This window comes from Dioscorea cayenensis, chromosome 2 (assembly GCF_009730915.1).
Source record: "Dioscorea cayenensis subsp. rotundata cultivar TDr96_F1 chromosome 2, TDr96_F1_v2_PseudoChromosome.rev07_lg8_w22 25.fasta, whole genome shotgun sequence".
Lineage (NCBI taxonomy): Eukaryota > Viridiplantae > Streptophyta > Magnoliopsida > Dioscoreales > Dioscoreaceae > Dioscorea > Dioscorea cayenensis.
In genome coordinates this window covers 16,707,808-16,723,063 of record NC_052472.1, presented here as the reverse complement: position 1 = coordinate 16,723,063, position 15,256 = coordinate 16,707,808, and the positions used below count along the sequence as shown (strand labels likewise).

The window sequence follows — 15,256 nt, the reverse complement described above, 5'->3', positions numbered from 1 at the left end:
GTGTCATTTTGTAGCAGATCATGCTGCACATATCCTGCTGCAGATTATATGTCATAATTAAAATTGAATTTTGATGTCTAATTGAATTCTGTTTACATAAACTTTCAATTTTATTGATTGTATTTAGTGTGATTTTGTTGTTGTGATTTTGTTGCTTCATTAAGATCATGTTGCAGATTATAGTGTGATTTTGTGGCAGCTTAAAATTACTAGAATTTAGTGTGATTTTGTAGCAGATCATGCTGCAGATTATATGTCATAATTGAAATTGAATTTTGATGTCTAATTGAATTCTTTTTACATAAACTTTCAATTTTACTGATCAAAATGTTAATAACATATTGTAAACCAATTAGATGTTTGAGCTCAATCAAAACATCCATGGATTAAAAACCAAACTACAATGGATGTTCACAAATCTTGTTGATGACTTCGAATCAGATGAAACTGAGCTTAATTAATTACTTATGGGGCCAAAGGTTGCTAGATCGAGTTTGCACTCCAGTTCTTTGAATGGACATGGTGGAGGATCTGCAACAACACTCTAATGGTTGCAAAGGTGGAGTAGAGGCGAAACTAAGATGTTGTCCAGCGACACGTGGACGGTGGTTGATGGAGTAGAGAACCGACGGTGGCCAGTGATGGACGGGCGGCGGTTGGTGAGGTAGCTTACCGGAGAAGACGGTGGCACTGGTGGGGTATGTCAGTCTGGAGAGAGTCTGGGTCCGACTTTGTTCTCTTACCGGGTTTGGATCCTACAAAGATCATACCGAACCCGTCTTCTTAAAAACTTATGATTAGATTAAAGAAACCATTTTTTTAATAATATTTTAATGATAAACCAGCCACCACGTCAGCAAGGATGAATGGAAAATGAGACAGGCATTGGGGTGAGGGACTACATTGGGCCAATTTAAATAATAGAGGGATTTTTTCAGGCCAAATTATAATAGAGGGACTAAATGGGTGAGATTGAATAAATTACAGGGGACCAAAATAGGGTATTCTACTTAAAAAAATACCAACAACTTATTGGTCCAAAGCACAAGATTCCCTCAGTAGAATGTTTGTCTTTTGTGGAGGAGATGGATTCAAACCTCATTTTACACAAGATGAGGGCATAGATATGTTGAAAATTTTATTTATATTTGTGTACGTTTTTAACATGACGTGTCCAATTAAAAAATATTGAAATAAAAAAATATATTCATAAAAATTTTGGGAAAAATTATATATAGCAATTTAATTTACTCACATACACATTGTTCACCGACATAACTTATCCATGCTAAATACGGCTTTTTTAAAAATATTGTATTTTTTAATTAATTACTGAAATATGTATTTCTGTAATTATTTACAAAAATGCGGGTGTTTTAAAAAAAACCGTTAAATACATATAAATATATATATATATATATATATATATATATATATATTGTGAAACTGATCCCGAGGCAAGAATGGACGGCAAAAGATTTCTATAAAAAAAGCCTTGGCACCTTCTTTCTGTCGGCACCTCCGCTTCCCACACATCCATGTCTTCCAATGACCTCCTCTTCTTCTCTTTATTGTTCTTGCTCGCTGGCCCGAGATTCTATAAAGCACTACTCTTACTCCATTATAATCCCCGATTACACCCCCGCCGCCGCTTTGGATTCTCTCGGTTTTGTCTGGCGCTGTGTGAAAGATAACTGATCTAAAGGCAAGTGTTTTGAAACCCTAGTTATGTTTAATCGCATTGTATTTTCTACTTTAATCTGAAATTTTTGTTGGTGGTGAGGGGTTTGGAGATATTGATGAATTTTTGTTATTTAAATTATAAAAAAGTTTTGTTTTTTATGGTGATTGTGTTTGGGGATTTTATATCTATTTAGTGTATATTTTTTTCTTTGAATATGTAAATTTTTAGGATTTTTAACCATTTGTGAATTAATTGACAAATTATTGAGAATTAACATGCGAATCTTCAATTCTGCTTTGATGTGAGGAAAAAAAAATTCTGTTCATGTGACTCTAGAGCAATTTGCTAAGTATCAAAGAGTCTTTTGTATGCTTATCAACAAAATGATTCTTTGAAAATTGAATATTGATTTAACTTGGAAAACATGTCATGTTGAAGAAAGCGTAGGACTTCAGTGATATGCACTAGTTTTACAATTAAATTTAGAAAACTAGAAAATTACAGAATTCATATGAATACATAGTTCTTGTCTTGGCCAAATATTTACTTCAGGCATAAATGTACTTTTTGGTTTCTAAACTATTCTCTTATATTCATTCGAAAAGAAATTATTGGTATAAGGATTAAAAAAAAAATCAATAATGACAAAATTGTTTTCATTTTTCAGTAATTTAGGTATCCTTATTATCAAATTAAACCTTGTTCATTTTAGGATGCATTAATTTTTTAAGTAACAAAAGAGATCTTTGGGAATAAATAAAATGTGCCAACTTTGTGATTTGCAATTAATTGCCTTTAAGGTGTTAATTGTTCTCACTATGAACAATTTACTTAAGGGTTTACAGCAAACTACTACCATGATACAACAAAGCCATGAGATCTACATGCAACAACCTCAAGGATCCTTTTGTGTAGCTGAAAATACTTGCGATAATTGATACAACAAATGTAAAAAAAGCAATATGACTTTTGACATTCTACACCTATGTAATCTTAGATAGTGGATGGTTGTTTGAAAATGGAAATTTTGACTCATCGTAACTATTCACAAAAGAGTCGTGATGAAAAATGTAAATATGCATCGATTCATATTCACCCTTCTCTCGAAGGGTCACAACTAAATGAAAAGGTTCTTGGTAATGTGCATTAATTCATACACCCCTCTTATCGTAATATATAACTTGCTATATCCTTTATACCTGCACATATTTCCTCTCAGCAATATTTGGAACTATTTAACATTAATAAAGAGCAAAGGTGACCTACTAAAACTGTCTACACCCAATTAAATCCAAATTTATGCCATTTTAAATGGAAGGTGGGGTTTAATTTAGAAGTAAGTTTCCCAAATTAAAAACAAAGGAAACTTGAATAATTTTTATATAGTTCTTTAACTTACCACCCTCAAAAGAAATTGCTTGATCCCATTATCTTCTAGTGATACCCTGTGGTTCCCTCCTTTAATTTTAGTTTACTTGCTACTTTTGATGTTGCGACCTAGGTTTGTTGTATAACCATTGGTTACATTATACTTAAGATTACTTTTTTTTTAACCACCTTTTTTATATAATACCCTTAGAATAAAACTATAAGAAATAAAATTCATTTCATTGTGATACTCTTCCTCTCTTTTGAACTCTTTCCTTTATAATGAATTTCTTTTGACTCATTTTTATGAGTGTCTACTTTATAATGCTACATTTCATGAGATGTTATATGCATTGATGGTACTTTTTAGAGATATTTTTGTCTTTTGTTCAAAAAATACTATTCTCAACCTTGCATTGGGAGAACTAACTCAAGCAGCGACAAGTAAAATAAAATTAAAACAAGGGGTATTTCTAATAAGGCGGTGGCAAGTCAAAAACCCTAGATATATACATCACCGAAAATGCAATAGCTTTCTTATTCCGGAAAGATGGGGTATTTCAGGAATAGGAAAGTTATTGCATTTTCGGTGATGTATATAGATAGGGTTGAAAATGCATTAACTTTCCTATTCTTGAAATACCCGTTATCCTTTCCCAAAATTCATCCATTTTCCAGTGTCACTGAAATCGAAGAGCTTTCTATCTCTAGCATTTTTGCATGGCACAGTGGGGAGGAGGTTTGTCTAGGGGGTTTTCCAGTGGATCCTCCAGACCACCCAAGTATTTTAGTGAACCGCCTTATCTTGGTAAACCTTTCAATATATCACCTCTTTTGTTCTCTTGATTGGAAGATTTGATCTACATAGCAAATTGATGGTTTTTTAGGATTTACTGTTGTGTGATCACTAGGAATTATATAGGTGATTGATGGAGTTGATGGAGTTGATGGTAGTGTATGAGTCTTGATATTCATCATTTTGAACATTTCAATTGGTTGAAGTTGCCTCTTTTATATTGATTTGGTTTTTATTGATTCTAAATTTGGGGTTTTGATTATGTTGTTGTTTGATGGAGTTGATGATGGAGTGTGAATGATTGTTGTTTTGATTTTGGTGGGTTTACTTCAGGATTGTTTTGCATATATGCATTAGAAAGATCCAGGATGAGGTGTGGAAGAACTTGGTTTGCAGATGTAAAACATTGATTTATTATGTTTGTGGTGTTTGAGAAATCTCTATAATATGGTGTGGGTGTGATTTTTGGTATATGATTTATTGATGAGTTACTTAGTTGTTATGGACAACGCATAATGTACTCCATGAGTCAAAGTTGGCATCAATTACGCACTGTGAACATGTGAAAGCATACTGGGATTAAGATCTATTTGGCTAAACTATGAAGGTTTTTTAGATTTTTCAGAGTGGTGAGATCTGTGAATTCTATGTTTAATTGTCTGCGATCGATGATCATCCGATTTTTTTCTGTCTTTGACATGTTCTATTTGCTTATCTATGTTTTACTATATGGATGCTTTCTAACATTTGTCAAACTGTCTCTATAAGTTTGTTCTCAAGTCTTGGCTATGGACTTGGTTGTTAACTGTTGAACGGTGCTTTTTTCATATCAGAGATGTTGGCTATCTAGATATGGTGAAAGTATGGATGAAAAACTTTATGCCTCTGTGCACTGACTTGTAGGTTTCCTCTGTGAGGCCTCTTGCATGGAGTTAAGGGTCATGCCACAGGATGATATAATTATTATTTGAAGTTTGTGGCATACTAGGTTAACTTTTGTCTCTTTAGGTGTTATCTTATTTGAGGTTGTTTCATACTAGGTTGCTACTATTGCCTTGTGATGATAGATGGTAGTTTTTATTAGTTTGAAGTATTTGTCATTTCAGAGTGGCAAAATTAAGAGTTTTTTAGTGTATGCCTTAAATTATCTTGTCTTGTTTGGTGATCTACTCTTTGTTTGTTCTCTGTTGTGTTATTTTTTGCCATTTGAAATGCATCCATACTAAGTCGTGCACACATTGCGGGGTTCAAGAGGAAAACAAATGAGAACTATAAAGAAAGTTGTTTTCTTGTGTTATAATTAACATGTTGGTTTTTTTTCTTTTTCTAGCTCAAATAATGACAATAATTTTGAGAAAGTTCCCTTCCTTTTCCTTTCAAGTTCAATGCTATGCATTGCATTATTTCTTGTTTAATATGCTTCACTCTATAGGCCAAGCACACAGTTAGATAGCCATGTGTACTTCTTAATGCCATGGCTACTTTGTTTTTCATGCTTTTGTGGTGCAGATGTTTATCCTTGGGAGAAGCAGTTCTTCAATTATGAATGCCCCATTACATGGTGGCAACTAACTCATGACAATCGATTTATGTCGTCATACAAAAAAGTTCAAGAATGGGATGATTCAGCTGGATTAGAGGCTTTTCAGAATGCAAATTTCTGCCAGTGGGCAAAGATTAACAACTACCAATGCGATATTCCTTTACCAGATCCGGATACGTACATTGATGATGTTGACTATGATCTATTTATTGATCCAGAGTTGGTGGCAGATTTGGATTATTGTGAGCAAAAACAAGCTGCAGCCAGAAGAGGTCTTACCAATCAACAACTATATGCAAAATCTGATGTTCTTGATATAGGTAATACAATCAAACCAAGGGGATTGAATGTTGCAGAAAGTAGTTATGGCTACGATGTGAAAGGTAAGTCTTCCAATTCTTGGAATTCTGCAAGTAGGGGCAGGAATGGTGCTTACGGCAGTAGATGGAGAACAAGTAATGCTCGGGGTGATGCATGCGTGAAGAATAGTTGGCAGGGGAATGAGCGAGATAATGCCTGGAACACTGGTTTGCATGAAACATCAGGGTGTCATGGAAACAGTAACAATCAAGCAGGTGGAAAGTATGGCAGGGGTTGCTTTGATTCGAGAAAGATGACCTCGGTGTTCAAGACTGATCACTACCTATTAAACAGTGGTCAGAAAAATTTCAGAGGGAAGCAAAGCAGATTTGATCATAATGAGAAGACAATTTATCCGGGAAGGCGGACAACTCTGCAGTGGAGACCTAAATCTTGTGTGCCAGGGAAAGATCAAGCACCAAATGACTCTGGTGCTACATTGCAGCGTGAGAAATCAGTATCTCTGTGAATTGACCTTTGTCTCAAAATATTATCTTGAGCATCAATTAGGCCCAGGAGACAATGTTTGCAGGGTTGTCTTGTACTTTTGCTTATATTTATGTTTGCTAATTTGATCAAGTTTAATTTTTAGTGTGTTCCTATTGTGAGATATTTATGTATTTGCAGAATCGAAGATAATTTACAACTTTGTGGTAATGAAATAGACTATTGTTTATACTATTTCTGATGAATTACATGTTTGCAATCAAAGGTGAGTGCATGCAAATAATTAAAACTATGTTTGTGTATCTGATTGGATAGATTAAGGATTGTTATAATTGAATGTGATAGTAAAGACTTTGTAATCAAAGAGAAATAGAGCAATACATAATGATGTTATGAATTTGGTAGATGATCATGGTTCACAGTAGTCTATGAATAGTAGTGCATGTGTGTTTTGTTACAGCTAACTAGACTTGCTGAGGAATTTGGGTAATTGATGATATTTGAAATATAAGAAGAGGATTATGAAAGAGGCTAATACAAATTAAACTGACAATATTTCTTGAATTCATATCATTGATTGAAAATGATCCTTTTAAAAAAAATCTATTTCATTTTCTTAGGATTCTTTCTGTTTATGTTGTTGCTATTGTCTCAAAAGTCTATAGAAATGGATCCCAGAATTTGGAGTTATATATATATATATATATGGAAAAATGAACTAACTTTTAGCCATAGGCCCCCTGATATTTATTATAGTGTAACACGTTTGCCAGTCATCTGGGAAGGCATGCAAACGAGGCGTGTTGAAAATCCTATGATATTAAATAGAATAAAAATTATCAAAATTTGAAAATAAAGAAAATTGCAACTTTAAATACTCTGAAAAATACATACTTACGTTTATAAATATATGTATTTATATATTGGTTTATTCTGTTGCAGCAAACATAGGTTTGAATATAACTGATTTTTCCAATTACTATGGCTGAACTCATATTGGAGGCACTCATTAGAGTTCAAAGTTGCAATTATTATTCTATAGAAACACTTGTTTTGTTATATAACATTTGTACTGAAGAATAAATCAAGTGCAAGGGGGAGAGGTCAAAATCTTACTTCCTTAATACTATTTATTAATATTATTTACTTAGTTAGAATTGTTCATCGGTGATATTTATTGGTTTTGGTGCAGATTTCATGTGGAAGGAACAATGTTTCCTCCCTTTTATTAGTTGTATTGCACCTCCGTAATATCTACCTTTTTAATGGTATTTATCATCTTTGCCACAAAAAAAAAGGCAAAGTCTAATCCTATATAAACGTTCCATGTTGCAAGAATTTGCATACATATTTTAAAAAAGAAGTTAGGCAATTTAGCCTACAAGCTTCCCTCTAATCTAATTGTTGGAAATAACATAATATAAAAAAATTTAAAAATGAAAATGATATTAAGGTAACTTACATATGTTGCACAAATTCCACAAACACCAATATATGATTTAAACATATTATTTTTCATCATTATTTTTCTACAATTTCACTATAACATAATATAAACTTATGTAATAATAAAACAGTAATGATTTAACACTTTAGTGGCATGTGCGATGATTTTAATGTTGTTATATTCGAATATTGCACTTTCCTAGGGTTATCATATGAAAGCTTAAAAGATAATCTCACATACGCGGATTGAATTTTTTTGTTTCAATTTATAGTGATTTAAAAAAAAATAATTTTTTAAAATAATTACCAACTTATCTCTATGTTATAAAAACACCAAATCTTATAAACCCGTAGTTAAGATAAGCCACATCTAGATTCTATGATAGTTATCTAGATTTTGTGATAGTTATTACGACTCACTGGATTATTATTATTGGGTGTGCTCTAGGTGCATTATGCAAGGCAAGGCAAAGAGTTAGAGGAAGGCACAGGCATGAAGAGTTCGCCCAGGAACCTGTATCACAAGTTAGTATCTCTTAATGCTGCAGATTTCACTTTCACTTATACCCTTACACCTGTTCTTACTTTCTTTCACACATGGCAGGTAATTTCCACGTTTAAAGAAAGTATCTCTACTAATACTATTCTTGAAGGTGGGAATTTGATGAGGAGGAAAAAGCTAGACATTAGGAGGGGACTAATAATACCACCTCACAAGAAGCAGATAAAAGCACATCTGCCGATGGAAGGTAGCATGCGATGAAACCTGGAGGAAAAGATAAAAAGATTGATGAGAAGACAAAAGAGGAAGAAACTGGCAAAAGAAGAAGGGTGTGGCTTCCCCCAGGATTTGGGGCTCCTACAGTTGGTGGTGTCACACAAGGAAGACCATCTTGTGGGCCTCCTAGCATTGCTTATGGTTTTGGGGTTTGTTATCATTTTTTGTAATTTTGGATGTGCTTGTTGTGATCTTCAGTGTGCTTGTGATTGTGTTGTTTTGTATGACTATATTATTTACAATTGAATATGTATGTAGTTTTAACAGTTACTGGTGTAAATATAATGTTAGACTTGAATGAAATTTTGTAAATCATTCAACTATTGTGCCTGCTTGAATGAAATTATTTGAATGAATTGATATAGTTGTATTGTTATATATATATAATGTATTCCAACATATGGATGATAGATGGTTGCTAGGGTTCTTTCATTATAGAATGTTTAAAATTGTGAAATCTATAGTCAGATCAACACAGGTTTTATTGGAATCATGCAAATTTGATTAACCTGCAAGCATAATGCTGCATTATAGAAATCTCCAATTTGATATGGGATTAAATTTTTTTGTCGGTCACCCACTTTTGGAGTTATTTCATTTCGGTCACTAATTTTCATTTTGTGTCAAAAAAGATACCCAACTTTGAGTTAGGGTTTTATTTAATGCTGACATGGAGGCTCCACCTGAGACTGAAGACATGGCAAGGAGCACTGATTGTGTCTTTTCCGGCAACCACGTCAGATCTATGGATGTGGTTACTTGCGGGTGACCTGCCAGTGAAAAGATAGATACAAATTAAAACTTGGTAACCTAAAAGAAATAAGTTCAAACTTGAGTGACCTATCAAAATATTAATCTTGTGATCTTATGATTGTTGTAAGCTTCAATAAACAATTTAATTTGAAAATATACACGCTATAGCTCTTCAAATCAAACAACTAGGAGTTATGTGACAAGTTTTGGGTGGAAGTACATAAATACTAAAAGCTAACACATCTCTGTATCAACAACGAGAAAATCCATATACATAAGCTTTCAGTGCTTGCCATGTTCTTACAGATGGAATATTGGAATAAACAGCAGGAAATGAAGGAAATAAAGTAATTTACCCATGAAATAAGTATCTTTGCATGTTGCTCTAGAATTTAGGGTTTAACTAGTAACTAGCCTCCTTTTTCCTTGTGCAGCCAAAATAATTTTAAATCCAAGGAATTAAGAATAGCAAATTTCTTGAGACCAAAACAACTCTCATGCATAGACTTCCAAAATGGAATGCTCACCTTAGATCAATAAGATGATGTAAATAGATATTTAAGTATTATGTCACTTAAGAGAATACAACATGCCAATGTTACAACGTAAAAATGTCAAAAATGAATTTGATAAAATGAGAGCAAGGATTATTTTTCAGGATAATAATTTTTATATTAATGATGAAGACTACAACAATCAAATATCACCGAATAGGACATAATGAAAACCTGACAAAATTCATTTATTGATGAAAAACACAAATATATATATAAATACAACTAACGAAGTTTATCGACATTGTTAGAGAACAATTTTCCCAATAACTAGTTAGTCAACTGAAGAATAGTTTCAATAGATTCTATGCTGAATTAGTTCATCAATTTAACAATGAGCTGCACTGTGAAACAATTGTTGACACCAATGAATAGTGAAGCTACGTACATCGACCTGATAACTACTCTCAGATCAGTAGAACTCTCCCTGCAACAAACATGATAAAACAATACTCTCAAACTGAGTTTTTCTTGAAAAGATGGCCATCCAGTACTCTCAAACTGAAACAATTAAAAGAATTACATATCCCAAACTAACAAACAAACTTTTAATGATCAACTGCAGCCTACCTATAAAATAGAACTTCACAGGCATGTCCTGGAATATGGAAGAAAGATGAAACAGTACTAATCCACAACATCCACCAGCCTTCTTTTGTAAATCGAAATGGATGAACAAGTAACCAGCAAGGAAGCATCCTCCCTGTTCCTTCGCCTGTTTTCTAGTAAAACATGGCACGTTACCAACCAACATAACAAACTTAACATGCAATTCACATACTAATTACTCAGTTCCTCTCTATATATACACTCCAAAGAAGCTGAATTATCACTACAAATATTCATACTTGTGAATATACATATATACATAGTTATAGAAAACATATAGTTACCTGCCCTGCTACCAACACCTTGAAATTGAGCCGAAAAGTCTAGTATCTCCCTCACTGTCATTTCAGGAATGTGCATGTCATTCTGGCTGATATAAGCACATGTTTTCTCAGGAACAAGCTCTTCTAATTTGAAGCCATTGTATGAAACTTCCCCACTAACCTGCAGTAATTTCAGGAAATTCATTGGTTTGCTCTTAATGTTTCTGAAGCAAATATTAAATATAAGAATATAAGAATAAACATTGAGCAAAGTTCTAACACTCTTATGTTTTTGATGGGGTAAAAATTTGAGTAGGGTACTGTACTTTGACCTTTTTTCATTTTGGGTACTAGCTTTTAATTTGTTTCTTTTTTAGCACCATAAACTTATTCCATTTCACCGGGAGGGTACTCAAGCAATTCCGGTAATTTTTATCCTACGTGGCCATCGGAAAAACATGTGGACTGCTGACTTGGCATATTTGGCACTCACTTATCCCTGTTGGACTTGACATGTCATCCTTGAGCCAACTCACACATTTTATTTTTACAAGTCAAGAGTCCATGTCAAGAAGGCTTCCACATCATCATCATCCCTTCCATCTCCACTATCCTCCTTCCGATAGAATGGTTTTTCTTCATTTAATTGAAGGGAAGCTCAGGCACAAGAGATTTCTTCTCCGATGATGCTGTTCATGGACGACTTCTCCCATGATAGATTGCCAAAAGGAATAGGGCCATAAATCCCTAGTTTCGGCTATATGAAAAAAGACTCTGGAGTTCCAGTATGTGAGGTTTAGAAGTAGATGTACATTTGCAGGGATCTTTATTTTGCCAGCTTTAAATTTTCTCACTAGCTGTGAACCTTTTAGAAGTATATATGCATTTTTTTTTTGTATATGTAATGAGTTTTTTAATTGGCAATGAGTGTTCCAAATGAATTCATGGTGCATGTTTTAATGTGCTAGAAATAATATTTAAATATTTTGTAATGGTTTTTTCTCATGTTTTTTCCTCCTGGTTTAATGGATGTTTATAATTTTATGTCAATGAGTAATGGTAAAATGAATAATGGTAATGAGTGTTTATAGGTTGCTAATTTTCTATCGATGACTAATGGTAATGAGTAATGTTAATGAGTGTTTATAATTTTCAGCTAATGAGATGCACAAAATATCTGAATTTATTATGATGATTAAAAGTTGTACAAAACATAAATCTACAGGTATTCCTGAAGCACATGAGTATATCAAAATTGTAACAGACATGTTGAAATTCTATACAAAAACTTGGAAAATTTCTACAGTAAGTATTTCTAATAGTATATCTAAAGTTACACAGGACATTTGGACCAAGAGTTACTGGTTCATATGTTTATGGGCGTATCATTTAAAAATTGGAAGGAATTGAATTTCACATCCTCATTGAACCAAAAATCAATAATTCATCTCCATAGCAGAGTGTTTGATCACATGGTAAATTGTAATGTGAAAGTGATACACATACAGCCACAATGACATCCAAAAAATTACAAGGACCATCTAAAGGTTAGTGCTTTAAAATTTTAAGTGTTGAAGGTCGCACTAGTGGTCTACACACTTTACAACTGTGATAAATCTTTGTTGAGACACAACCTTTAAGAACTCATTTCATGAGCACATGCAAACCCACTGCAAAATCAAGGACCTGGTGGGAGCCATACTTTTCTCTTTTTTTCTACACCACATGCCTTGCTCTTATCTTCAACATCTTGCTCAAGGTCTTTGTGTCTCAACATAGGGGGTTTAGCTGGGAATTGTTTTCCTGCTTGGCTTTTTGATAGGATTTGCTTCTTCCCTCTACTTGGAGCCATTTTTTGTCTTCTCAAGTCAACTGCATCTGATGATGTAGTGAGACTCTGCCCAGGTATGTCAAGTATCTATGATGTTTTAAAAAATTTAAATCACCATCAAGTATTGAAAAAATAAAAAACTTCATCATAGTGAACAAACATGTGAGTCTACAATTTTTTATTAGAATGGTTAGGTTGCTTTTAATTTATGAGTTTTTTTTTTATTTTTTGGTATGATACAAATTGTGCAAACATAGGGATTGCAAACAAAGTACCTGTGGCATTGGGTCATCCGCAACATTTGCATTATTGATCTCATTACTTAGTTGTTCAACCTTGTCATGTCCATAGATCAAAATCAGCATAAACTGCATAATATAATATTTATGTTCAAAGGAGTATACCTCCAAGAAGTGTTCCTCTAGAACTTGAGGATCAATTGTGGTAGTGGGGTCTTGCTCATTATTTACACCCTACAAAAAATACCAGCCATTAAAATATAAGATGGATCACACTAACAAATTAAATTTCCAAGTGACTCACATCACTAGCATTTGCAAATGATTGATGTTGAGTGGATTTTCTCCCTGTTGATTTGTCATTGTTCCCTTGTGAAGCACTCAGACATATAATTCTAAACATAATATGACAAAATCCACATCAAAAGCTGGAAATGTAAATGAAAAAATTATATGAAAATTCTTGCCTGCACACCATGATATCTTTTGTTATGCCCTGCTGCTCCACAAATGCTGCAATGTATATTAATCCCTTTTCTACATACCTTCCCCTTGTGAAACTTGTAGGCTCCTCATCTATCTCCCTCCTTCTGAGCATTGGTTTTCTTCCCCTGTTTTTGTTTGTAGGTTCTGGTGGTATCATTGGTGGTTGATCACTCTTGGGCCAACAACTGTTGTCTTGAGTTGGGTTCAAGATGTGGCTATAAGTTGCTAAGAAGGTACTTTTCTTATAGCAGTCATCTAAGTATTCTTCTGGTTTGTTTTTGTTGTAGTAAAGGGCTGATACAGCATGACAACAAGGAACTCCTGTTAATTGCCATCTTCTACAAGTGCATGATCTCTCTCTAATGTCAACAAAAAACTGCCCATCATTTCCCACCACCTGATATTTATCACCGCCAGACCATGTAGTTTTACATCCCCAACTAAGCTGCTTTGATCTTTCTAGCTTTCTAATAATTTTTTTGGACGAGTGATCAGTGGGCATCTTTTGCATATCATCTCTTCTTTTTGAACCCTAGTCATCAATTGAGTTCTAATCATTTTATTCATTGTAATTATACCCTTGGTCCCAGCTTGAAGGATTTGGCTATTGAAGCACTCACATAGGTTGTTTAACAACGTATCACACTTAATCTCAGTCTTAAAGTGTGACCTACTCCAATGGTCAGGGCTAATGTTCTTCATAAAATCATGTGCTCCTACAGACATGTCTTTAAGAACATCCATAGCTAGGTTATAGGCAGGTATATAGCTAGCTCTTGCACAAACCCATAGTTGATCTTTAAGGCCCTTCCGTCTGAATTTTTTTTTTAAATTTGTGTGAATATGTCTTACACAAAACCTATGTTCACTATTGGGAAATAAATCTTGTATTGCATTTTGAAGTCCCTATGTGTACAGGTTTTGAAACACCACCACCAACAACCAAAACAAATACAAAATAGGAAGATGAAAAAAATGGAAAAAAAAACACACAAAAGAATACCAAAACAATGAATGTTAGAGCTAATCATGGATGTACAAAGAATGAATGGGAAATTAAGAATAGATGTACAAACTTACTTTTTGTCTATCACTCATGAATGCCCACCCATGACTATTATGTATCTCCAGATCCTCAGCAAGCAACTCCAAAAACCAGACCCAATTCGCACAATTCTCCTTGTCCACTACAGCCCAAGCTATTGGATAGATGCAATCATTTGCATCTATCCCAACTGCTAATAATAATTGTCCACCATAATGCCCCTTGAGAAAACATCCATCTACAGAAATAATAGGTCTGCATCCTGCCATAAATCCAGCCCTAAGTGGTGACAAGCACACATACATGGATTGGAATACACCTACATTACATTTGAATTTAATGGTAGACCCTGGATGTGTTCTAAGCAACTCAAGTCTATAATCATACAATCTTGTCATCTGAGTGTGCTCATCACCATCAAGCATCCTAACCCAATACCACAAAAAATGAAAACAATTAGGTCCTGAAATAATTTAAACAACATACATATTAAGAGTAACTAGCAGAATACCTTGTTGCAATGTTTTTGGCTCTCCAAGCCTTGAGCCTGCTAATGTCCACTTCTTGGTTTGTTTTAACAGCTTGTATAATGCCAGCAAGCTTCCATGAAGGATCTGCTCTAAATTGCTCTAAATAGTGTTCTACTATTCATTGAGCATTGACATGTCTTATGTTGTGATCCCTGGTGCATTCGTGCTTTAAATTACCAGATTTTATTTTAATAGTACTCTTATCCTTATACATTGGAGAGGCCCATAAATAAAAAGGACAGTTTTTCTTGCAAAATGCCTTACATCTCTTCTTGTTATTGGGTTTAAAATTCATAACACATCTGTCTTAATCCCATAGTTCTTAAGCGCCTCTTTTGAACTGCTTTGAAGCTACTAAACTTCATGCTAATTTTGAATTCAGGGTCTTTCATATCTATCATGCTCATTAAATTCGAGCATATCGAGTTTTAGCAAGATCAAATTCATCTTCATCGGTTGATGAACATGATTCCAATTCATCGGATCCAACATATTCGGATTGTACATCATCTTCGTCATCCTTT

General features: G+C 33.9%; 1 protein-coding gene across 1 annotated transcript; it reads left to right on the top strand.

Moving 5' to 3' along the window:
• The first annotated feature begins 1,525 nt into the window (after window positions 1-1,525).
• Window positions 1,526-6,432, top strand: LOC120276832. The gene is made up of 2 exons (XM_039283552.1): window positions 1,526-1,705; window positions 5,358-6,432. The coding sequence occupies exon 2, from the start codon at window positions 5,438-5,440 to the stop codon at window positions 6,218-6,220; it is 783 nt and encodes a 260-aa protein (XP_039139486.1). The 5' UTR covers window positions 1,526-1,705; window positions 5,358-5,437; the 3' UTR covers window positions 6,221-6,432.
• Window positions 6,433-15,256: the final 8,824 nt, after the last annotated feature.